Genomic DNA, 27102 nt, shown 5'->3' on the forward strand with positions numbered 1-27102 from the left:
AATGGGTGCAGAGAAGGGCAAACAGATTGGCAAAGGGAACAAAATGGTGCTTTTACCTAGAAACGCTTCATTTCTGCAAATTGCAGATTCTGGAGCCTAGTCCACAGTTTTCTCATTTATAGTTTAGTGTACATCTTGTGATCACTTCTCTAAAAGCTTCATGTATGAATGTAGATGCACGATACAAGGTGTGGCAATCAAGTAGTAGTAGTAGTAGTAGCAGTGGCATTTGATGCAAGAAAGCAAGTGTATGAGCTTATGCAGCATCAGCCAAAAAAAAAAAAAAAAAATCACATCATTCCCTCCAAATGCCTGTCCAGCTCCTCCTTAAATTTATTCAACCTATCAACTTCCACAACGACAGATGGAAGTTTGTTCCAGCAATTAACCACCCACTGGCTAAAGGCAAATTTCCGCACATCTAATCTACATCTTTTCTACATCTAATCTACATCTTTTCTTAATTTGAATTTATGCCCCCTTATGTTCGTAATCTGAACAAGTGGAAGGATCCCATCAGAATTCAGCGTGCTCAACCCATTCAAGGCCTTATATACCTCAATCAGATCACCGCGCAGGTGCCTAGTCTCCAGCCACTGCAATTTGCAGAACTTAAGCCTCTCTTGGTAAGAGGACCCCTTCATTCCCCTCACCAATCTTGTTGCCCTTCTCTGTACACGCTCAAGCAAATCTACATCCTTCCTAAAATGAGGCCTCCAGACCTGTATGCAGTACTCAAGGCGTGGCCTGACCATTGCCTTATACAGAGGGATAATCACCTCCTTTTCCCTGCTAGCAAAATTCCTATATATCATTGACAAAACCCCATGACCTGCCCTGGCAGCCTGTCTGCATTGCTCAGAAAACTTCATATCTGACTGCACAATTACTCCCAGGTCTTTTTCATTTTCTACCACCTTAAGTAGTACCACACAGTTGGTACATTTCTCTGGGGTTACTTCTACCCATATGCAGTACTTTGCATTTGTCAAGGTTAAACTTCAGTTGCCACTTCTTAGCTCATCTACCCAAATTATCTAGATCCTGTTGCAGTAGCACACTACCATTACTGTCATTAACAACCCTGCCAACCTTTGTATCATCTGCAAACTTCAACATTAAGCCTGATATACCTTCATCAATATCATTGATAAATATACAAAACAACAGTGGACCCAACACTGAACCCTGTGGGACTCCACTAATAACATTAGTCCACGAAGAGCAGCACCCATTGATTACCACCCTCTGTCTTCTCCCACTTAACCATCCTTTTATCCGTTGTAGCAACTTAGCCTTAATACCATTCTGCTCCAATTTGTACAATAGTCTTCCATGCGCAACAGTGTCAAAAGCTTTCCTGAAATCCAAATATATGATATCAAAATTATTTTTTGCATCCAGTTCCTTTGTAACCACATCATAATATCCTATCAAATTTGTCAGACAAGACTTTCCCTTAACAAACCCATTCTGTGTCTGAATTATTGCTGCAGTCTTGTCTAGATGATCCTGCAATGCATCTTTAACCAGTGACTCCATTATTTTACCAGGAACAGAAGTTAAACTAACTGGTCTGTAATTACTCGTGTCACCCTTCGATCCCCCTTTGTGAATTGGGGATACATTTATACATTTCCAGTCAGTGGGAACCACCCCTGAGTCCAAGGATGCTCTCATAATTATGGCTAAGGGTTTTTGCTTAGTTGCTTTGCCGCCTCCTTTAATATAACTAGTAGATACCATCCACCCTAGGTGCTTTTCTTATGTTTGACTTCAACAATTTCTCCTCCACTTTGCTCTCAGTTATTACAAAATCATTAAGTATCCTGCTACAATTTGATAACCTTCTGCCATTTTCAAACCTTAGTAATTCCTCATGTGTGAATGCAGATGCAAAATACTCATTCAGTTTGTTTGCCATCTGAGCAGGATCATCAACAGTCTAACCATCGATGTCAAGTGGACCAATCAGATTCATCCCCTTCCTTTTAGAGTTTATATAAGTAAAAAAATCCTTGCTGTTTTTCTTAGCATCTTCTGCCAAGGATTTCTCGTAATCTGCCTTCGCCTGCCTAACCTCCTTTGTGACCTGATTACAGACTAGCTTATATCACCTTATGTCACCTGTCTACTCAGATAACTCCATGTCTAACTGTATTGTAACTTCCAGAAATCTTTCTTTCTCTACCAATATAGTTCATAGTTTAGCCCTACCAATTTTGTAAGTTATTTTGGGGTTGCTATTTCCCCAAGAACTTGCATTTTGCTGCATTAAAAGAAACACATCCTTCATGATGATGTCATCCTGAAGAAGCTGTGTTTGGTACTGATCTTTAACCACTTTACCAATGTAAATATCATCTGCAGTTTGACGTCATGCCCTCTATCCCTTCAATGTCATTTAAGAAAATCAAACACAAGGGTGGTCCCAGCACCAACCTCGGGGCAACCCACTTCTTACGTAATCTAAAGAATAACTTAATCACAAACTTATACCTCCTGTCCTGTAGCCTGCAATCCATCTCTGAATTCCCCCATGATTCCAACATGTTTCAGATTATACAATAACCTCTCTCATGTGACTGAATAAAATGCTTTGCTGAAAGTTAGGTAAACATTGTTTAAATAATTTCCTATGTCCAGCTCATGAGTGACTCTGTAAAAATAGCTAACCAGGTTGTTTAAACATGAATTTCCCTTTACAAAACCATGCTGTGGTTCCTTCAGAATATCATTTCTCTCTAAATAATTTTGTAATGAACTCTTGATCTTTACTGCCATGATTTTCCTTTTGACCGATCCATAGTTACCCACTTCACTCTTAAAGCTATCTTTATGTATTGGTGATACATTAGCACTTCTCTATTCCAAGGAAATAGCTCTTAGTGATGACCTCATAATTAACCTCAATGGTTCAATGTACTTTCTTGTTGCATCCCTCAAAATTGCTGGGTGTATACCATCAATTCTAGGAACTTTAATTGTCTTTAGGCCCAAAAGATTTTTTAATAAATAATTTGAAAATTTTCTGAAATTTCAGTATCACTAATTGCATGCTTTCAAGCTTACTCACACAATTTATTCTCACTATGACGGAACTTTCTTCTGTAAATATTGATGCATTGTTTAATTTATCTACAACATCAACAGGATTATCTATAATTTTCCCCTGCCGCCTCCGTAGCCAGGTGGGAAGGAGCAGCAGTGCGTAGCACACGCTTCTTGATTAGACCGGGGTTCGAGTCCGTCACCACCAAATACGGAGGATGCGGAAAGGTCAGTGAATGACCACCGCATTTCCCGGAGCAATATGGCCTTAGTTGCTAATGCTCCTAAAAATCAAATAACAAACTATAATTTTCCCACATCCATTATGCAAAAGTGTGATCTGATTCCTCTTTTCTTCTTAGTATTCACATGTAAGAAACACTCCTTGTATCCTTTCTTTGCTCTGTTAGCCATAGATTTCTCATTTGCCTTAGACAACTTAACCTTTTCTGTGATATTTTTATGGATCAGTTTTAATTTTATGGGTTTCGATAGTTTTTATTGCTCTAAACTTTTCCATGCCATCATTTTCTGCTTTATTAAACTGGCTGGTTCATTATTCAGCCATCTCTGAATCTTTCTGTTATGTTTTCTTAATGGTATATGTGTTCAAGGCTTCTATGACTGCAGTTTTAAAATTATACCATAATTCTGAAGTATTTTCACTGTGAGATGTCTCTAAATTTGATATAAGCCATGTAGCATCTTAAGGTCATTGTCCTTTCTGGAAATTGAAACCTATTTCTTTGCCTTTAACAACTGCTACCTCTCCTCATTATTCAATTGTTGTTGTTGTTTTTGGTTTTTAGGAGCATTAGCAACCAAGGCCATATTGCTCCGGGATATCCGGTGGTCATTCCCTGACCTTTCCGCATCTTCCGTATTTGGTGGTGACGGGCTCGAACCCCAGTCTAATCAAGAAGCATGTGATACGCACTACTGCTCCTTCCCACCTGGCTACGGAGGCGCCCTTATTCAACTGAGAACTTCTTGATCACTTCTGGCTAATGGATTCCACAATGTCAGCAATATGATATCATCTGGTTCATGGGAGATGATCAGATCTAGAATAGTTTCCCCCTAGTAGTTTTCCTAACATGCTTGATACATATAGTAATCATCTATCATAGCAATCATTGATTTAAAAATTTTGTTCCCAATGGCGGGTCCCTCCTACTTGCTCCAGTCAATTAGGGACGAATTAAAATCACCCATAATAAGATATTCACATTTGCTTACCCATTCCATTTGTCTTTAAAGGTTGTTATCATACCTTTGCTTCCAGCTAACTCACCACAGATCTGGGATAGCTTTTTTTTCCTTTTTTTTTTTTTTTTACATCTCATGCTGCTTTTGATATCAGCACTTCTGTCTTTCCCATCCTTCTAAATACATTGTACATACCACAGTGAAATTCATCCCTTATTTGGCACCATGTTTATTTTAGCTGTATTATGTCAACATTGGTTGTTTTAACCAGGATTTTGAATTCACTCATTTTATTGATGTCTCTTCCTGACAAATATTGTATATACAGCTGACACTGTGTTCTTGTATTTTACTACCCTGACACACACACACACACACCCACACCCCAACACCCCTTGACGTTATTTAATCTTGTTTCCCTAGCATAAGCTTCCTGCTCATTTGAAATGTCATTATCTTCCAAATGTCTTGCCAATATAATCTGTAGCAACAAACAAGAATTCTTGAGATCTGTGTACACATTACTTTGACCCATATTATCAGATAAACATGTATGTACATGAAATGAAATGTTTTTTTTTTTTTTTTTTTTAAACCAGTCATAGCAGTGCCTTGAGTGTTTAGTACAATGTACAATGTATTTACTTTAGGTTGATTTCATTTGTCCATGTCAATTTAAAGTATCTAATATAATTTTTAATTAGATAATCTCATCCATTAGCTGAATCCATTAATCATTAAAAACTCAAAGAATTGCTGTGATTGGTTTAAGAACTATTTTGTTTCATCATCAGACAGCAGGTAGCCATGTTAGCAACCTTATGTCAAGCAGTGTTTTCCTAACACTACTTGACATAAGTGTTAGGATGTATCAAGCCTAAATTAGTAGCCAAGTGGTAGGCAAGTAGTTTGGAAGGAAACTACTGATAAAGTCACATCTATAGGAGACTGCATGAAAGCCCAACATTACAATATAATAAAGAAATGGAGTGATATTTCAATGCAGGTTATTGCAAAAATTATTGCAAAACACTTGACATAAGTGTTAGGATGTATCAAATCTAAATTAGTAGCGAAGTGGTAGGCAAGTAGTTTGGAAGGAAACTACTGATAAAGTCACATCTATATTAAACTGTATTGAGGAGACTGCATGAAAGCCCAACATTACAATATAATAAAGAAACGGAGTGATATTTCAATGCAGGTTATTGCAAAAATTGAAATATGTACAACCTAGATATAATGGTGTCAAGCAACATCATTAATACCAATGCTATAAGAGAAGCATGTTATAGTCAAAAATATTTTATCATATTTTTCCCAGATTTTTTAGCATAAATACACTTTACTTAAGTAAATAAATACTTTTATTTAATACTGTTATTTTTTTGAGTATATAGACTAAAAGACAAAGTATTAAAGCTTGTTCCCTTTACATTCTACTTACAATGCTGTTATGGACTTTACACATATGTTCTGAAATAGTCATGTAATTTAGTTTGCCGGAACTGATGATAGCATTTTTGCAGTACATAATTCTATAACGATCAGGTGCGATATATGAAGTTCACTATTACTCTGACATTCTCACCACACCATTACTTCATTAATGTTTTCAAGCACTTTGTTAGTTTCTCGTGCTTTTCCTTACGTGAGTCATTCACATTATCTTCTGAGTCACTCCCTATGTCACTGGCCTTCTGTTTGTCGATTGCCTTTCTGCTATTCTCAGTGGCTGCAATTTTACCCTTGCTCAGGTAATGTGCAACTGGAGCTTTTGCATCCACCTCAATCCAAGCAGCCTTTGCTTCTTGTTTTGAAAACTCTGCTAATTCAAGGTTATTGTCTCATCTTTTCCAATACATTTTTCCAGCAGTTTTCAATTGCTGTTGAGCTTATTTCTCCCAGGCTAATCCAATATGTTTTTGTATACCTTTCAGTATTAATGTTTTTAGAAATTCTAGAACTTGAATTTCTAAAAATATTGCACAATGACTTTTTTGAACCAATGCACAATGACTTTAGATTGTGATTTCTACATCTGAATAATGTGATTCATTTCTGAATCATTATTTAGAAATTCAGGAAACCCCTCTGCTGCTGTAATGTCACCAAATGCAGATTTGTCTACAAGACTAACCTGATATATCTCATGCCAAGCCTTCTACCCTTCAGAAGCTTTAAATATCATCATTTTCATTGAGTAACTTAGGAAATTTACTTTTAAAATTACCCCATTTATCAGTACTCCTTTGCTAAGCTTCTGTAGAAACCACTTGTATAAGCATTGGTCCACATCACTGTTCAACTGTATAATATTTTCTTTTGGTGGCCATTACTTCAGTCCTACTAATTTTGCCACGTATTTATTTCTGATGCCCTAGAATTTACCGTGTTTTGAGAAAACTAAACCAAACTGTCTGGCCTATTGTAGTGCTGAAGTGAAGTCACACAATTTCTCCATAAATCACTTATCAGTTCAAGTACATTTTTGTTTAGTTTAGCCTTTGGCAGTTTTTCTATCCGAAGTGTAACTTCTAGTTGAAGAAAGCTTGTCGCATGCTGTTATTTTCAAAAATTTACTTCAAGTAATGTAAGGCTTTGACGAATGGTATCTGTGTGTAATTAGTGTTCCACTGATATGTTCTTTTATTGCCCCTCCAGCTAAGGGGAGAAACTGGCTTTGTATAAAACGTCCTTGAACCAGTTCCAAGTGTACCCACATTGACTTTTGTTTGGAACCACCTCGACTAGGATGACTGCACAGAAAGATGTCTTTATGAATTTTCTCAAGGCTGCAGAACTATAGGTCTACTTGGTGGTTTCTTTTTGAACTGTGTTCAAAATTTACACATAACAGCAATGGCACTTTCAGCTAGTTGAACTGTAGAAGGCACTGTGCCTTCTTGAAGTTACCAAATTCCACCATAATTTACAGTTTTGCGATTATGCTGCCATCTCCTGCAGAGCCCAATTTCCAGTTCTTGGTGAGTAAAAACTTCAAGATATTGTCATACCATACATTTGTAGATGTGGAAAATCCTCATGGGCTACTGTTAAAAATTATTTATGGAGAGTTTTTTTAGAGCATTTTTTTAACGTTTTTTTTCCTTTTATGAACATCCCAAACAAGAGATATTAGGACATAATAGTACTTAGTACCATGAATGGGTTGAAGGTTGAGAAGATATTTGTTGACATAAAACTTGAACTTCTGCAGATTGTAATTTTCAGGAAATACGTATGAAGGCAGGTTGTTGCGGAAAACGGAAGTTGAATGAATAAATGAGGAAGAAGAAAAGTTGGTTCTGGGAGTTTGAAGTTGGACAGTAAAAGGATGTTAACTGGTTGAGCACATGCTTTTGAAGAGTGGGTAGAAATTATAGAAGCCAATTCAGAAGAACAGTGCCCAAGGAAGTGCCTATAGAAAAGCATGCAGCAGAAACAATGTCTATGTGACAGAGTGGAGAGACCCTGTCAGAGATGGTTAATTAATTAACCTAACTGCCCTCTTCTGAGTGAAATCTAGAAGCCTGAGAGAGGTTTGTGGACATTGTCCCAGATGTGGGAACAATATTCCATGATAGGGCAGATTTGTAATTTGTACAGAGTGAACAGCTGTTTGGAAGAAAAGTAACACCGAAAGCAAAACTGAAAACCCAGTTTTTTAGACACAGAGGAAGCAATATTTGTAATGTGCTTATGCCAAGAGATTAGAAGTGAAGTAATTCCAATAGAGATATATGATCTTGCTTAGAAATTTGAGTGTCATCGAAGATAGCATAGGAGTAGAAGAATCATTTTTGTGAGATATAAGACAGGACTGAGTTTAAGAAAGATTGAAATCAACTAAATTATCTCTGACCCACTGGAGAATTACCTGGAGATCAGTATTTAAGGGATTGGTAGTGAATATTCTAGAAGTTGAAGCTGTTTGTGCAGGGCAAGGTTTCTTAAACTGGAAGGTGGAATGCAATGTGCTATCATTGGCAAAACTATGGATAGGATTTCTGGTCAATGGAAGGAGGTCATTAATATACAAGAGGAAAAGAGTAGGAGAAAGCACAAGCATTAGTGGGAAGTTAGAAAACAGAGCCATACCATCACCCGCAGTAAGCGGTCGGAGAGAAAACTGTATAGCCAATTACAAAAAAAAAACCGTTGGCAAACCATAAGATAGAAACTTATTTAGAAGACCTTTATACGAAACACAATCAAGAGCCTTTGAAATGTGAAGAGCAACTGCTTGAGTTTCACCAAACTTTTACATCGAATTTGTCCATAGATGGGTAACACAATCCAGTATATAACCAGTGGATGGACACTGACTGACTCCATACTGGTGATTATTGATCAGATGGCCCCTCGACGTGGGCACCTGTACGTAATGTGGGGACCTGCCAGTGATGCTGCTGGACTTCCAGACTAGCATCACTGGGATCCAACACCCACAGCCTAGGTTCCAGGCTAACATCAAGGGAATCCGGTATGTTTGCTGTGCCCTGTGACCCGTGGAAATTTGGAAAGGGGGATCCTAGTGGTTGAGGGCCCAAGCTTCAATACACTACTTTGGCCCCTGCTTCGACAAGATGGGTGGTCCTGGAAGGCCCGGCTAGGATCAATCGGCTAGTAGGCTCACCTGCAAGGGTCAACTGTGTCAATGCCATGCCCCTACCCTCATGGTCCGAAGGTCAGGATTCAGGCTGGTGGCGGTGCAGGTATGGTGTCTGGGTAGCCCTGGCGTTCCACTCCCGAGCACATTTATTGCATGCCAGGTAGTGGGCATCCCTTTGGGCTCCGTGGTGGGTGGGGAGCCCGGGCACTGAACCATTTCAAAAACTCCATGAATCTTACTTCTTCAGGGGTCCCAACCCGGTCCCTATCTGCAAACATAGACGACGACACAGACAGCACTATTGCTACAAAGAGGCAGCAAATTGCCTCTTTGTAGCAAAGAGGCAATCAGGGCCTGTCCCAAGGTTCTTAATTATACACTCCACCAGCAAAAAACTGATTGGTAAAACGTCACCCTTCTTTATACAGAAAGGGTTAGATGGGTTAGCAGGTTAACCCAAATCAGTTAAGAGGCTCCGTTCTGGGGATCTCTCTCTCTCTCTCTCTCTCTCTCTCTCTCTCTCTCTCCTTCCTTCTATCACTTGGGGGGGTAGAGGAGAACCTTTATGGAAGTGATCACTTCCCCGTGATAACCAGCCTACTTAAAGGGATGCCATGCCCACCATTTAGGTTACCGCGATGGAAGATTGATCAGGCTGACTGGAATACCTTTCCACACCTGATAGAAAATGCCTCCGTAGCCAGGTGGGAAGGAGCAGCAGTGCGTAGCACACGCTTCTTGATTAGACCGGGGTTCGAGCCCGTCACCACCAAATACGGAGGATGTGGAAAGGTCAGGGAATGACCACTGCATATTCCCTGAGCAGTATGGCCTTAGTTGCTAATGCTCCTAAAAACCAAATAACAAACAACACCTGGTAGACTTTAACATCAGTAGTCAGTCAGGAGCCTATCAATGATGCAGTGGCGTACATCACAGAAAGCATTGTCCATGCAGCTACAACTACAATTCCGAAAACATCTACCCGGTTTCCGCCATTTCCAAAACCTTGGTGGAATACTGAATGCACAGCAGCAAAAAAGGCACAAAATAAAGCTTGAAGGATATTCCGACGATATCCTACCACAGCCAATCTCTCAAACGTGCATGCTTGAAAGCACGATATATATGTCGTCAGAGCCAAAAGGAATCGTGGATCTGCTTTGCATCCATTATTACCTAGTCAACCAGCAGTAAAGCTATCTGGGACAAAATCCAGAAAATGAAAAGTAAATATACATCGCACCCTTCATCGGTCCTGGAGTGTAATGGATGCGTTATTGCAGACCCAACTGCAACTGCATAGACTGGAGATGTGCAAATGTAACCCCAATTCACAAAGGAGGATCAAAGGCTGACACAAGTAATTATAGACCTGTTAGTTTAACTTCTGTTCCAGGTAAATTAATGGAGGCACTGGTTAAAGAAGCACTGCAGGATCATCTAGACAAGAATTCAGTTATAGCTCAGACGCAGCATGGTTTTGTTAAGGGCAGGTCTTGCCTGACCAATTTGATTGGATACTATGATGTAGTCACAAAAGAACTGGATGCAGGGAATAACTTTGATATTATATATTTGGATCTTAGAAAAGCTTTTGATACTGTTGCACATGGAAGACTGCTGCACAAATTGGAGCAGTGTGGCATTGGAGGCAAATTGCTGCTATGGATAAGGGGATGGTTGAGTGGCAGAAGACAGAGAGTGGTAATCAATGGACACTGCTCAACGTGGACTAATGTTATTAGTGGAGTTCCTCAGGGTTCAGTGTTGGGTCCGTTGTTGTTTTCGGTGTTTATGAATGATATTGATGATGGGATATCAAGTTTAATGTCCAAGTTTGCAGATGATACAAAGGTTGGCAGGGTTGTTAAGGACACTACTGATGCTATGCTGCTGCAACAGGATCTGGAAAGGTTGAACAGATGGGCTGAGAGGTGGCAAATGAAGTTTAACATTGACAAATGTAAAGTGCTACATATGGGAAACAGTAACCACAGAGCAACGTATCAACTCTGCGGTACTACACTGACAGTGGTGGAGAATGAAAAGGACCTGGGGGTAATTGTGCAGGCAGATATGAAGTTCTCTGAGCAGTGCAGACGAGCTGCAAGAGTAGCTCATGGTGTCTTGTCAATGATATACAGGAATTTTTCTAGCAGGGATAAGGAGGTGATTATTCCCTTGTATAAGGCAATGGTTAGGCCACATCTTGAGTACTGTATACAGGTCTGGAGGCCTCATTTCAAGAAGGATGTAGAGCTGCTGGAACGGGTACAGAGAAGGGCAACAAGATTAGTGAATGGAACAAAGGGTTGCTCTTACGAAGAAAGGCTTAAGTTTTGCAAATTACAGAGTCTGGAGACTAGGCACCGGCGAGGTGATCTGATAGAGGTGTATAAGGCTTTGAATGGTTTGAGCATGTTCAATGCCAATGGGATTCTTCATCTTGCTCAGAATAATCACCTCAGAGGGCATAAATTCAAATTGAGGAAGGACGGATGTCGGATAGATGTGCGGAAATTTGCCTTTGGCCAGCGGGTGGTTGGTTGGTGGAACCGACTTCCATCACTTGTTGTTGAAGTTGATAGCCTAAACAAATTTAAAGCTCAACTGGACAGGTATTTCGAACGAACGGAGGGGTGAAATGGGAGTGGTGTGTTTTTTTTTTTTTTGGCTGATGCTGAATAAGCTTGCTTTCTTGCATCATATGCCTCTACTAATGCTAATGCAATAGCAAATGTACTTGGGGAGACCTTTTCTGCCATCTCGTCAACATCTGCTTACTCCCCAGAATTTCTGGTCTGGAAAAATAAACTTGAAAAGCAGCCAATTAACTTTAAATGTAAAAGGTGTCATCCCTATAATGGGCCCTTTACCACAGAAGAGTTAGAAACAGCTCTAACTCTTACCAAGGCAAGTGCTGCTGGAGCAGATCTTATCCATTATGATATGGTCAAACATCTGTTTGCAAAATCCATGGACCAACTGCTCTTTCTATATAACAGAATATTTCAAGAAGAGCAGTTTCTGGATTCCTGGCATAAGGCAGTTGTGCTTGCCTTTCCTAAGCCAAGAAAGATATCCTAAAATCCCAACGAATTACTGTCCTATTGCTCTGACTAGCTGTCTGTGCAAAATTCTGGAGAGAATGGTCAATGTCCGCATTACCTGCTATTTGCAGGCAAATGGGCTCCTCTCCAGATTGCAGTGCGGCTTCCATAGGAATAGGTCAACTCTGGACCATTTAATCAGGCTCGAAACTTCCATTCGAGATGCCTTTTTAAAATGAGAACACCTGGTGTCCATGTTCTTCGATATGGAAAAAGCGTATGACACAACTTGGAGATTTGGAATTTTAAAAGACCTCTACAGCATTGGCCTTTTTAATTTTATTAAAAACTTAAGTCATCATTCTTTCCAAGTCCGTGTAGGATCTACTCTCTCTCTCGCTCTTTTAGCCAAGAGGAGGGAGACCTCAAGGATCCATTTTAAGTGTTACGCTTTTTGCCATCAAAGTGAATTCCATCACAGAATAACTTCCTCCAACTGTAAATTGTGCCCTCTGTGTTGATGATTTTAGCATATTCTGTCATTCCTGCAACACATGAGGGTAATCGAGAGGCAACTGCAACGTGCCATTGACCATCTGAACTCATGGGCAATGAATAACGGATTCATTGCCCATGAGTTCAATTGGTTGGTGGAACAGACTTCCATCCTTTGTTGTGGAAGTTGATAGCCTAAATAAATTTAAGGCTGAGCTGGACAGGTACTTGGAACAAAAGAGGGGTGAAATGGGAGTGTGTTGTGTTTTTTTTTTTTTTTTTTTTTTACTGATGCTGCATAAGCTTGCTTTCTTGCATCACATGCCTCTACTAATGCTAATGTAATTTCTAATACTTCTGGCCAGGATCTAAGCCTGAGTATCTGTAACAAATGGTGTCCCTTTCAGAGTGGTGTTCGTTAAGGGAATTTCACTGTATATATAAAGTCATTATAAAGTCCTTGTGCAGTTTTAAATTTTCATAACCTTCTTTATCCGTAGAAAGGATAAGGGTAAGAATTTATTACAGTTTTACATACATTTATTCTTGGGATTGTTAATTGTCAATATGTCCACTGTTATTATGTATACAAACTGAGATACAATTCTGAAGTTCTACAAATACATTTTGCAGTTGATTTTTAGTAATATCCTTTGTATCCTGTAATATCTTTTTAGTAATAACTAATCACATTAGTTATCCTATCCTAAAGATCGTCTAAATAGTGAGATTTTGTTGAATAAGCAATAGTTTTAACATGTCCCCATATAAAAAAAAAAAATCCAATTGGCTCAAATCTGGTGAACGTGGTGGCCAAGAGATCGAACCACTTCTTCCAATCCATCTGTTAGAAAAATTTTCATTCAGAAACTGTCTAACACTGAATGCAAACTGACAAGGTGCACTATTTTGCTGAAACACTGTATCACCTATAAGTCTTAAATATGTTAGTTCAGGAATAAAGTAATTCTGCAGCATTTCCAAATAACTCTCACTATTAACACCCCATCCTTGGCCTTCCAGATCGTAGTTTATCATTGACAGAACCTGTTTCTAAACTTTTTCATCCAGTTAGTTATGGAATTCCTGTGTGGTGCATCTTTGTTGTAATGGGTTATAAATCTTTTTTGTACTGCAATTATAGACTTTAACTTGGCCAACCACAATACACAATTTACTTTCTTCTATTGAAGCCATTTGGTCAAGCCTAATTCTGCAAAAAATATAACAATAATAATTTTTTTTCTAATCTACCATAAAATAAATGAATCACTTACTACATACTAAACTTCACTAAATTATATTTATAACGTTTTTTTATAGATTGATTTTTATCATGTATGGAATGGAAGTTATGAAAATTTAAAACTGCACAAGGACTTGATTATGACCCTATATATTTTTTTATTTTTAGTAGAATTAAAGTTTTCTTGAAAATAACGGGTATAAAAACATATTTTGAAATTTCATAAAAAATATTTAAATTATATTTATATTATAAAATATAAATAGAATATTATAAATTATATTTATATTATAAAATGTGTCTCCCCCCAATGTATTCATTCTGAAGTTCGATATGCTTATTGTATTTAATCCTCCAAAAAATTTTTTTCAGATTGAGCATCAAACCAGATTGCCACAGTTTCTTTTCACTCTTAATCTTTAAAATGAATTCCATGAAGATGAGACAAGTTTTCTGAACAAATAGTAGTCACTTTTGGACAGTCTGAGCTTTATGAACAGTCATTTTGTTCAAGGGGATGTTTTAATTGTTCAAATCCACATACACAAATTTTATCATGTGCAATCCAGCTTTTGTGCATGAGTACATTGTCACAGAGAAGCAAAACCCAGTGACCCAACTTTCCTTCTTTTTTGTCCCAACCTGTATATTTTAACTGTGGATAATATAAAGCCTGGCATAATATTCCCTTGTTATTGTGGTTTTTAGGTAAAAGATAATCAATTAAGAACAATGCTTTTCTGTCCCAGAAAATTGAGGCCAACACTTGTTCAGTGGATTGTTGAGTTTAAAACTTTTTCAGGGTTGGAGATATTGTGTGCTTTCACTGCATGCTTTCTAATTTGGAATCAAGATTATAAAAATGTAACCAATTTTCACCAGATGGGATAAAAATCTATGTGGATTAACAAGAATTAATTTTAAATTTTCTTTTGTTGACTCCATCCTCAGATATTTATGAATGGAAAGGTTTCTGGGTATCTTGTACTAAATTATGACATTTCCAAGTGTTCGTGTATCACTATGTTTTTCTGTCACGACTGATAAACTGATTTAAATAACTTTATTAAAACATAAAATAAAATATACAAAAAACTGATGTAAAATAAAAGTGCTAACATATAAGTAAAATAGTAAAACAGTAGCCTTTGGGGTGATGTGTCCTTTCTTCAGCTGAACAGTGAATGGTGTGCATATATATGTTACATGGAATAATAATATGAGAGTGGGAATTTGGATCGGCAATGTACATCAAAAATTGAAGGGAGAATCCAGGTACATGCAGGAGTTGAGGTTTTGTTTCTCCCTCAACTTTTTCTACCATTATTCAGGTTTTATGTTCACAAGCTATATGTGAGACAGAAGTATACCAAGATAAATTTAATAACTTACTACTTGAGGCATATACCATCAGGAACACATGTAGATGGCACACAAAAGATACCTCACAATTTATCTTGAATTTAAGTAGTAAACAGTTGTCTAGGGAATAAAGTGATCTTTTAGCATTTGGCATAAAGTTTGCTGTTCTTTCGCGGAAACCTCCCATTACATGGCACTGAAGGTATCATTTGATTGTGTATCCAAAGAAACTACAAACAAAATTCATTTTAAAACTGCCTGTCTTACAGGATGTCCGACCCATTACCACCAACCTTAGACGTTACCAGCAAGAAGCCCTTAGATTGTTATGCAAAGATGACACTATTGTGGTCTTATCTGCTAATAAAGGTCAATGCACTGTTGTCATGTAAGGCCCTCTCTCTTCTACATGATCAAGAGGTGTATGAACCTGTACAGGACTTCCCTATCAAAGTATTAGAGAAGTTAGAGTCCAAAGTTAATAAGTTAGTACATAGCTGTACTAACAAATAAGATTTCAAAAAACATATGTTGGAGACCTCATATGACAGGTTGTCAGCTTCCACAATTCTGCGGACTCCCAAAGATCCAAAAACCAGATATTCCTTTAAGACCTATTGTTTCCTGCTGTAATATCCTACATACGAGCTCTTCAGACACACTCCTTGTGGGGAGAACTAATTATACTGCATCCAGCAATGTACAGTTTCTACATATCATTAAAGATCTTACTATTTCGGAGGAAGAGGTCACGATTTCCTTTGATGTGGGTCCCCTTGTTCATTTCTGTTCCAGTGCCGCAGGCTATTTGCTTGTGCAAGGCAGCTTTTAGATGAGGATGCCGCCTTGGGTGTCAGGACCTTGCTCTCTACCGACAATATTTGTATGGCCCTTAATCTGTTTGACTGGTGGCGTGATCATGTTTAACGACTCTCTGTTCCGCCAAGTTCATGGCAGAGCTATGGGTGCTCTTGTCAGTTATATTATAGCCAATATTGCCATGGAGGAACTAAAGTGTCGAATAGTTTTGAATTTGCCTGTCCTCATCACTCTCTGGTGTCGATATGTTGATGATATTTTTGCGATTGTCCCTCGGGGATCGGAAACTCAACTACTTAAATATCTCAATTCCCTGCCACCTTTTATCCAGTTTAGAGTTGAACTGGAAGAAAATTATACTTACCCTTTCTTTTCTGGATATTTTGGTCCAATGCAGGGGTTCATGTTTTACAATTTCGGTTTTTAGGAAACCTACGTGTGCAGGCCAATTTGCGAACTATGGGTCTGCGCATGCTCCTGGTAATTTACACAGCACGATGTGTACCTTGTTTACTCACACTTGGACCTATTCTAGTTCCATAGATGATAGTTAATTAGATCTTTCCAAAGTAAGAGCGGATCTTTCCAGCTGGTTATCCAGCTCATATTCTGGATAGATGTGAATTACAAGCTTGTGAGTTTGTTGTATGACCTAATCCACAACATGATAATGAGTTTACCTTAACTGCCTACATTCCCTACTATCCTGGCGTGTTGGAACGTCTTACCAGCATTTTATGCTCTTACATACGGTGGACACAACTTCCTGGTAGAAAATTACATTCTATTATTTCTAAGGTGAAAACCCCCATTCTCCCCTCCTTGCGTAGCAGTTCTCTGTACCACATTAAATGTCCAGATTGTGGGGTTGTTGTGTAGGCAAAAGTGCTAGGAGATTAAAAGATCATGTTTTAGAACATGAAGGGGGGGCTCTCTGATACACTAATTTTGAATGCTCTGCTGTTGCTGAGCATTATTGGGTTGAGTAACAGAACCATGATACCTGACATGACATTGAGATCGACTACACACATGACTACTGCCAGCGCTCATTGCTTGAGGCACTATACATATCCAGTTGTAATAATGTCTTGAACCGTAATAAGGGAGTACATATACACCCAGTTATGGAATTTGCCATTTTACAGTGCGATGAATGCTGGCATTCATCTCGCGTACCAAATACGGAGGATGCGGAAAGGTCAGGGAATGACCACCGCATATTCCCGGAGCAATATGGCCTTAGTTGCTAATGCTCCTAAAAACCAAACAACAAACAACATCTCGCGTACGTGGTTTTGCATTACTGGTGCCAGACATCTGATCATGCCCAGTGACAAATTTTATTTTATTCCATGTAATGTATATATACACCATTCACCACATGTTCGTGGTCTTGCTTTACTGGTGCCAGTTGTATGATTCATGATATTATTATTTCATGTAACATATATATGCACACCATTCACTGTTCAGCTGAAGAAGGGACGCCTCACCCCAAAAGCTACTGTTTTATGGTGCCTCCATAGCAGTGAACAGGAGTATCATAGTAATTCCCTGAGTGATCTCTGAATCATGTATGGCTGGTGGTTTTTTTTTTTTTTTAACAATTTTGTATCCTTTCTATCCCTAGGCTTCAGCTTAAGTTGCCATTTATATATATTTTTTAATGTCTTTAATATTACAAAGTATATGATAAGTACGTATCACTTAATTTGTAACATTAAAATGAATATGTAAAATTAAAAAAATTACTGAAGTTTAAGAGGGAAAAAAATAGTTTACTTAAACAATTGTTTTTTTTTTTTTTGTTTTTTTTAAAATTTGTTCTGCATATTTCTAATGACCTCCAAGTACATCTTAAGTGGTGCAAATACCCTTGGCTGACAGTCCTTGATGTATGGTTTTAAGGATATTTTGTTGAAAGAATAATATAAATTTTTTTTACATGTAATTTTGCATAATTGCAAAGTTTAATTCCCACTAAGATAAATGTGGATAAGTGATAATACAGTTGAACTTGGTTATAACGAGCATGGAAATAATGAGATCACAGCTGTAATGAGCAAAAAGCCATAATGATTTTAATTTATGTGTATTCCCATACAATCGCTCACTGTTTATAACGAGTGTACTATATGGATATACCAAACAAATTTTGGTAACTATGCAAACATTTTTAATTGTTCGGGTAGTTGAAAAAACCCAATTCTTGGAATATATGAAAATGGAAAGGGCAGCTTAGCTTTATTACCACCCTCATCAGATTAGCAGCAAGGTTTATGACCTTGTCCTTCAGGGGGATGGGGGCTATACAATAGTACATTGGCATTCCACTTGTCACATTACCCTATTTACAGATTGTGTTGTATTCACTGAACCATAAATTTATTTGGGAACGTATAAGAATTTTGGAAACGGGACTTCTAAGAATGTTGTGTGCATTTCGGGGCTTCTAAGAACTTTATATGCAGATCACTTTATCATTTTAAAGTAAAATCAGTTAGAAATGAACCCTTCCTTCGGAAACATGTCTACTAACAAAAGAAAGACTCTCTAGATTCATGAAAAAGTCTAAATTATTCGTGAGTTAGAACGTGGTGCAAAAAATGTTGAAGTGTGTAAAACGTTTTCTTTGTCCTCTTCATGTGTATCAACATTGTGGAAGAATAAAGATGTTTACATATTGGCACTGAAAAAGAACATAGCCGACAAAAAAAATTTAGAAAGTGCGAGGTTACAAACATTGATGAAGCATTGCTTCGATGGTTCACCACACAAAGAAGTGCTGGATTTTCAATAGACGGTCCGATCTTGAAGGGTCAAGCAGAAAAGTTTGCTAAACAATTTGGATGTGATGATTTTGTGTGTAAACAATGGTTGGCTGGATTGATTTAAAAACTGATATAACATCGTTTATGCAAAAAATAGTGGAGCATCTCGATCTGCAGATCGAATAATGGGAATTGAATGGATTGGCCGTGTTTGGGCAGAAATCAGGAAAGATTTCAATGACAAAGACATCAACAACAGTTGTGCTACTGCAATAGGATCTAGAAAATTTGGGCAGATGGGCTGAGGAGTGGCAACTGAAGTTTAACATTGACAAATGCAAAGTACTGCATATAGGTAGAAGTAATCCCAGAGAAACATACCAACTGTGTGGTACTACACTTAGGATGGTAGAAAATGAAAGAGACCTGTGAGCAATTGTGTAGCCAGATATGAAGTTTTCTGAGCAATGCAGACAAGCTGCCAGAGCAGGTCATGGGATATTGTCAATGATATACAGGAATTTTGCTAGCAGGGAAAAGGAGGTGATTATAGTAGTAGTAGTAGTAGTGGCATGTGATGCAAGAGTAGTAGTGGCTAGTATAGTGGCATGTGATGCAAGAAAGCAAGTGTATGAGCTTATGCAGCATCAGCCAAAAAAAAAAAAAAAATCACACCATTCCCTACAAATGCCTGTCCAGTTCCTCCTTAAATTTATTCAACCTATCAACTTCCACAACGACAGATGGAAGTTTGTTCCAGCAATTAACCACCCGCTGGCTAAAGGCAAATTTCCGCACATCTATTCTACATCTGTCTTTTCTTAATTTGAATTTATGCCCCCTTAGGTTCATAATCTGAACAAGTGGAAGGATTCCATCAGAATTCAGCGTGCTCAACCCATTCAAGGCCTTATACACCTCAATCAGATCACCGCACAGGTGCCTAGTCTCCAGCCACTGCAATTTGCAGAACTTAAGCCTCTCTTGGTAAGAGGATCCCTTCATTCCCCTCAATCTTGTTGCCCTTCTCTGTACATGCTCAAGTAAATCTACCTCCTTCCTAAAATACGGCCTCCAGACTTGTACGCAGTACTCAAGGCGTGGCCTGACCATTGCCTTATACAGAGGGACAATCACCTCCTTTTCCCTGCTAGCAAAATTCCTATATACCATTGACAAAACCCCATGACCTGCCCTGGCAGCCTGTCTGCATTGCTCAGAAAACTTCATATCTGACTGCACAATTACTCCCAGGTCTTTTTCATTTTCTACGACCTTAAATAGTACCACACAGTTGGTACATTTCTCTGGGGTTACTTCTACCCATATGCAGTACTTTGCATTTGTCAAAGTTAAACTTCAGTTGCCACTTCTTAGCCCATCTGCCCAAATTATCTAGATCCTATCGCAGTAGCACACTGCCTCTTTTTATCTCTTTGTATAAGGCAATGGTCAGGTCATGTCTTGAATACTGCGTACAGGTCTGGAGGCCTTATTTTAGGAAGGATGTAGAGTTGACAGAACAAGTTGTTGTTGTTATTTGGTTTTTAGGAGCATTAGCAACTAAGGCCATATTGCTCCGAGGATATGCGGTGGTCATTCCCTGACCTTTCCGCAACCTCCGTATTTGGTGGTGACAGGTTTGACCCCCCGGTCTAATCAAGAAGCGTGTGCTATGCACTGCTGCTCCTTCCCACCTGGCTACGGAGGCACCTGCTAGAACAAGTACAGAGAAGGGCAACAAGATTGGTGAGAGGAAGGGTGTTCTTACCAAGGGAGGGTGTTCTTACCAAGAAAGGCTTATTAATTTCACAAATTGCAGACTAGGCCCCTGTGAAGTGATCTGATTGAGGTGTATAAGGGCTTGAATGGGTTGAGCATGCTGAATTCTGATGGGATTCTTCCGCTTGCTCAGATTACGAACCTCAGGAGGCATAAATTCAAATTGATGAAAGTCAGTTGAAGAACAGATGTGCAGATATTTGCCTTTAGCCAGCGGATAGTTGATTGCTGGAACAAACTTCCATCTGTAATTGTGGAAGTTGATAACTTAAATAAATTCAAGGAGGAACTGGAGAAACTTTTAGAGGGAATGGTTGTGTGAAATTTTTTATTATTATTATTATTTTTTTATTTTTTTTTTTTTGGCTGATGCTACATAAGCTTGCTTTCTTGCAATCAGATGCCTCTATTACTATCTACCACAACGCTGATTAAACAGAACTTTTTTATAATTTGACACTTGACAATGCCATTTAAATTCAAAGGGGGAAAATGTGTTTGTGGAAAAAAAATCAAAGGCTGGTAAGTCCAAATATCACAGGAACTGATAAATGAAACAAACAAAAAAACTTTATTGGAAAATCATTAAAACCTTGGTGTTTCAAAAATAAGGAAACTTCCTGTAGATTACATTGCAAACAAGAAATCTTGGATGACTTCAGATATTTTTTGGGAATACGTAAAAGATTGGAATAAGGAGTTATTCAAAAAGAAGGAAAATATTTTATTGTTAGTTGATAACTGTCCTGCACATCTCCAGATTCAAAATTTATCCAAAATTAAGCTAGTGTTTTGGCCTCCCAATCAATAAACATAGGTGTAATCAAGAGCTTGAAAGGATTTTATAAAAGATTTCTAGTTCTACATCTGACCAGTCAAAAAGAACAGAAACTTAGAGTCTATCTCAAAAAAAAAAAAAAAAAACCCCTTCAGAGTATACGATTAAGGTGCATCGTCCTCTAGACACCTCAGATCACAATTTGTAGAGGTCTTTTGTATAATGGAACCTTTATTGGATGCCAAAAATTCATTGAATGATGCATGGAACAACTTTACTCCCACAACCATATTGAATTGCTTCAAGAAATTGAAATTAAATTCAAATGAAATTTGAATTTAATTTTCAATCTTCTTCCATCTTCTTCATCTACAATTATCAATTGTAGATGAAGAAAACAACTTACCATTATCTGAATGGTTGCTACGTAACAATGTTGTAGGTTTTAATATAGATAACATCAATGAATTTGTACGAGTCGATGACAACTTATTAACTAGTGGTCTTCCTACAGAGAGTGACATTGTAGTTGCTGTGCTCAACAAAGACAATAATGGTGATGGTAAAGACAACGATGTGATGACAATTGAAAGTGAATCAGAATCAGTGCCAACAATCTCAAGCTCAAGATGCAATGGACACTTTAGTAAATTTTTTTGAAGGAACTGAGGCAAGTAATGAGACTTAACACGTTGAGTGTTTTAAGGGGAAACTTAAGAAATATCAAAGTGAAATCTTTAAGACAAACATCAATTTTAAGATTCATAAATAGACTAATTGAAATTGTGTTTATTATTAAAGAATTTTTTTTTTAATTACAGAGAAATAAATTGTGTTTTGTATTAAGTGTATGGCTTTAAAATTACAGACAAATAAATTGTTTAATGTTAAGTGTATTGTAGTTTATAGAAGCATATTAATACAAATAATATGTAGGTATATACTTATATTATTTTTTTTCTCTCTAATATTCCTTTTGTTTTTTGAATCTATCTTTTTATGAAGTTATTGAGAATTTAAAAAAAACAGGAGATAAATTTAACTCATCACTGATATAAAGTGTTCATTGTTTAACAGCCCCAGGGGTTTCCCCATCTCCATTATCACCGATATAGCGTGTAACGGTTATAACAAGGAAATTTTGTTGGTCCCTTGATTCTCATTATAGCCAAGTTTGACTGTACTTGTAAACAAAATTCTTATATAGAAATTAATTTGAAATATATATAATATCAATTTTATTTTGTTCATATGCTATCTTAACAGTGTAATAACTTCTTATAGCATCTTCAGATGTTTCATCTCAGGAAGAAGATGAAGAAGAAACTGAACCCCCAGAAGAACTGGATGCCTTTCCTTACACACAGAAAGTTTCCTCTTCAGAAGATACAGATGCAGCTTTCAGGGAAAAGTTGCGAAACATGGGTAAATGTAAGTATTATTAAAGTATTTACAATTCATTACAAATTCAGTACTCTTAAGTGACACTTGATAGATATTCTACTAAAGGTACTATATATGCAAAATGTGCTAAACTAGCAGTCTTCATTGTTGGTTTAAAGATTTATATTTAAGAACTTTCCTTTAATAGCTAGGTTCCATCAGTGGAAATAGTCATTTGGGGCAAACATTTTGTTTGTGTTCAGATAAAGATAAAGTATCTGACTAAGTACTTTGAGTATTACTATTAATAAAGACAGAATAATATAAGGAAGCCAAGCTTATTCATCAGCCTAAATGGAATAAAGGTAAAACTGATTTGTCAACAGTATAACTGACATTCATCTGAAAAAGAAAATATTCTGTCCAGTCTACAGCTATTTCTTGTAGTGTGTCATCTGTAATAAAAAAAAAAAAAAAAAACTTCCATTATTTAGCCTGCTCAAACCTTTAAAAGTCTTATGTATTTTATTTTATTGATAAACACACAACAACAAAGTAATGTCACATGATACAGAGTTCAGGTTAACAGAACATAAAAAATTAAATATAAAAACAAATTAATGTACAATAATAAATAATGATAAATATCTTTATAAAATTTTCACACAGACCTCTTATGTCTAGACTCTGCAAACCACAAAACTGTCGTCTCTCCCTCTCTATAGGAACAGTTCTATATGTTAATGTAATAGTTAGTTACTAATCTTTTTGCCCTTTGTTGCATCTTTTCCAGCAGATTCAAACCCTTTCTGAAATGTGATCACCAAACATATATAAATAATTAAGATGTGGATGGGCTACAAATTTTCAATATGGACTCCATTAGTTATTCAACAAAGATCTTGCTGAAATTCAATCTCCTCCCAAGGTTTCTGTAGTGATTCATGACGACTTGTGCATTGAATCTGACCTTCAGTTACATTGCTGATAGACTATCTGTCAAAACTTCAAAAATGGAAATCCAGCAACATGAAATCTGGTGACTGAAGGCCAATGAATGGGAGCCCATCACCACTCCACCTGCCTGGGAAGTACTGAGCAGGCTCTTACTTCCTATTGGCAGTGGGGAGGGGTATCATCCTTCTGGAAAATCAGTCAACCATTATGGTTACCATTACTGATTTACAATAGCAAAAAATTCACACAAATTTTCTCTGAAGTCAGCTCATATAAACATTAATTTTGGGACTAGCACAAACATGTTTCTAAGCAGTCAAATGCTTTCCCCCCACATGAACACTGAATGTTGATATTACCACTGACATGTAGACTGCATTCATCACTGAAAATGGTAATACCTCAAGCAGGTCATTTTCAAGCCATGTAGCCATTATATCCTTTCATTTCAAACTGTTATGTCCATGTAGAATGTTTTTTGCTGAACATTTTCTTCAGTGATTGCTTGTAATACTTCACTTCACCGGTAAGATGTCAGTTGAAAATGTTTCTGTAGCATATCCAGATGGATGATTGAGCACATTCAGTTCATGGCTTGCACATATTGATTTCTGTGGGTTTATGAGAAATGTTTCCTTCCTCATACTGTTTTGTTGCTCACAGTTTGCCTGTCTATTTTTTTCTGCATGTGTTTCACAACATTCTGCATGCATGCATGAAATTTCTGTACCATTTGTACACAGCAAGTCTGCTGGGAAAATCTCTGTTGTAACAAGCTGAAATTGTCTTTGCACTTGGATTGCTGGCTTGGTTTCCTGATGTGGAAAAATATATTATCAAAGCAATGAACAATATTATCCCATTATAAGTAGGTCTAATTATGACAGTAATGATTGATGCATACGTCAATGATAATGTTGATGATAAAGTTTAAGGTTAATCATGACTGGTAATTAAAAGCAAGTATGTTTTACCTTATTAATGAGTGTAATTCTATTAGTATGTCCTTGTTACAGTTGGGCACAATTTTAGTATTGTTACGTATTAAGCTCTGGAAGTTATCTTGATACAAAAGTTGGCACCAGTTCAGCTTAAACACAAATATGAATTATAATGTACAGCAGTTGCCATAGGTAAAAATACATGAAGAGGAGGTGGGGTGGGGGGGGGGGAATATTTTTTAAAAATAAACAACTGGTGGCATAGAGAGAAGTGATTTCAAAGTGAGAAAAGCTTATTGCTGTAGTTTTATTTTAAATCTGTATGTTTAAGTAAAGTCATAGTGGTCTGAAAATAACTGAAGTATTGTTGTAATTCTTAAGAGAACTAAACCTCACAAAAATGAAAAGACTTATACTTAAAAGGATCACAGGTTTGAGTTTAAAAGAAATTTTTATTCATGCTTATATAAATTGTGCCGATGTACATAAGCACTGGGTAAACAAAATTGGAAATAGAAGCTTGTATAGGTCCAATGACTGCAATGAATGGTTCAGCAAATCAGAATGACTTACCATGGAAGATTTTAACTTTCCAGATTTTGATTGGAGTTGATAAGTTGGTAACTCACTCACTCACTCACTAGCAAAACAATTCTGGATTGGTCAGATGACTTCTTTCTACACAGATGTTACAATTTATATGCAAAGATTCTTAATACATCAGTTCATGATGTATTAAGAATCTTTGCATGAAGGAACAATTAGGTGGCAGTGATCACAGTAAACTGATGTGGGATTTATTCAAAGAAATAACCTCTTGCCAAGGGTAAAAGAGGATTTTTGTTTTTACAAAGACAACTATCTTGCAAATTTTTTAAATTCTTTGCAGTGGAATCAGTTGAAAAATGGGAAGCATTCAGAGAAGTAATTTTAGAAGCTTCAACAGAAGCTGATCAACTAATGAACTTATTGGTAGAGAATAAAAAAACATACATGAGATGATTATAAAGTGGAAAGGGCCATAGAATCTTACAATAAAGAGTATAATGGTCTCTATAAAGTTACTTGTGGTTGTGGGGGAGGGGGATAGGCATGATAAGCTAAGAGTGCCAAGAAATGTAGCATACATTCTTTATGCTAATATTGACTTTTTTTTTCACTACTGAAAATGAAAGTGTGTTAAGAAAACTTCTGGATAAAATTTACTTGTGGGTACACCCTTCCAAAATGGCGGCGAGGAGAAGAGGAAGAAGGCAGTGATTTACATGCTTAACCCACTATTGTTGGTGTTAATTAGGGTGTTTATTTCCCCCTCCCTGCCACTGTTTTAAAATCGGGAGCTAGTTTTCCTATTTTAAAACAGCAGGAAGGAGGTGAATATGGACTTGGCACACCAAGGGTCCTGAGGTAGATATCATCATTCTTCTCTTTCTTGGTGATTATTTTCTACTTCTCTCTCTCTCTCAGGGTAACTTGGAAATTTTTTTTGGCTGGTGCAGAATAAACCTTGGGCTTCCTTGCTAATAATAATAATAATAATTGAAGCAAGGGAATGAACTATATTGTTCTGATGGATATGAATAGTAAAAATATTGACTTTTTACAAATTTCTGATAAAGTAACTAAATAAATATTTTAGATCTATGGCTTTGTGGTAAAGTAAACTGAATAAATGTATTGCATCTACATTCACATGTGAAGAAGTTTTCAGACATGACAATATCAGAAGTCTGTCTAATAAAACCTATCCAGTTATGTTTACCCCTGCAGTATAGTTCCCTACAAAGTTTAGAGCCTGACAGGTGCTAAAGTTTCATTTTAATTTCTGGAAAAGCTTTTTTTTTTTAATTGTTTGGAATACACTAATATTTCATCTTTATCATAATGGATTGCAACCCTCTTGTATGTAATTATAGCTTTTAATGAAAAAAATTAAATATTTCAAAAATGCATTTTTCTGAAAATTAAGAAAGTTAGATTACCCATTAGCAAGGAAAGCAGTGCCAATGGGTAATCTGCAAGGGTATGGGCAAAGAAAGCAGTGCTTTCCTTGTAAATAATTTTTCCTGATTTTTGCTTTCATAACCTTTACAATTAATTCCTCTCCCCCCCCCCCCACACACACACACCAGATTTATGTATTGCAATGCCATTGTGTTTGATAGTGTGGATGTGTAGAGGAACAAATTCATTGTGGTGAGTTACGTGCCAAGGATATTGTGCCTTTGTGCAGTTAGTGTTGAAGTGTGTTTGCAATTTTTTAAGCTGAAGACAGCAGACATTAAGCAACAGTGAATTTGCATCAAATTTTGTCAAACTTGTAAAAATAGTTTCAGAAATTTATGATATTCTTAAACAAGTATTGGCTGATGATGTTATGGGTAGAACACAAACTTTTATTGAGGACTTTGAGCATTCAGGTTGTCCATCAATGTAAAAAGTGCATCATCCTCTATATGGATAGATAGCATAAGACATTAATGATATTTGTGGCAGTCTATGCCTATTGTGCATCTTAACTGAAAATTTGAACATGAGGCAGATATTTGCAAAAATGACAAAGAAAACATCTTTTATGTTTTCTTTGTCTTGCACACAGAAAATATGTTTTCTGTGTGCAAGAAAACACACACACAC

At 37.1% G+C, this 27102-nt stretch overlaps 1 protein-coding gene across 6 annotated transcripts in view; it reads left to right on the plus strand.

Moving 5' to 3' along the window:
- LOC150085949 (CUE domain-containing protein 1-like) overlaps nt 1–27102 on the plus strand; it is a 153257-nt gene that overhangs the window by 57422 nt on the left and 68733 nt on the right. For 5 of the 6 annotated variants that reach the window (XM_090373605.1, XM_090373603.1, XM_090373608.1 and 2 more), the window contains exon 4: nt 22469–22615. In XM_090373605.1, the coding sequence (XP_090229731.1) occupies nt 22469–22615 (147 nt within the window). The remainder of the gene's footprint in view (nt 1–22468; nt 22616–27102) is intronic. The other variant, XM_090373604.1, reaches the window with a different exon arrangement.

This window comes from Mastigoproctus giganteus, chromosome 5 (genome assembly GCF_048544385.1).
Source record: "Mastigoproctus giganteus isolate SK-2022 chromosome 5, ASM4854438v1, whole genome shotgun sequence".
Lineage (NCBI taxonomy): Eukaryota > Metazoa > Arthropoda > Arachnida > Uropygi > Thelyphonidae > Mastigoproctus > Mastigoproctus giganteus.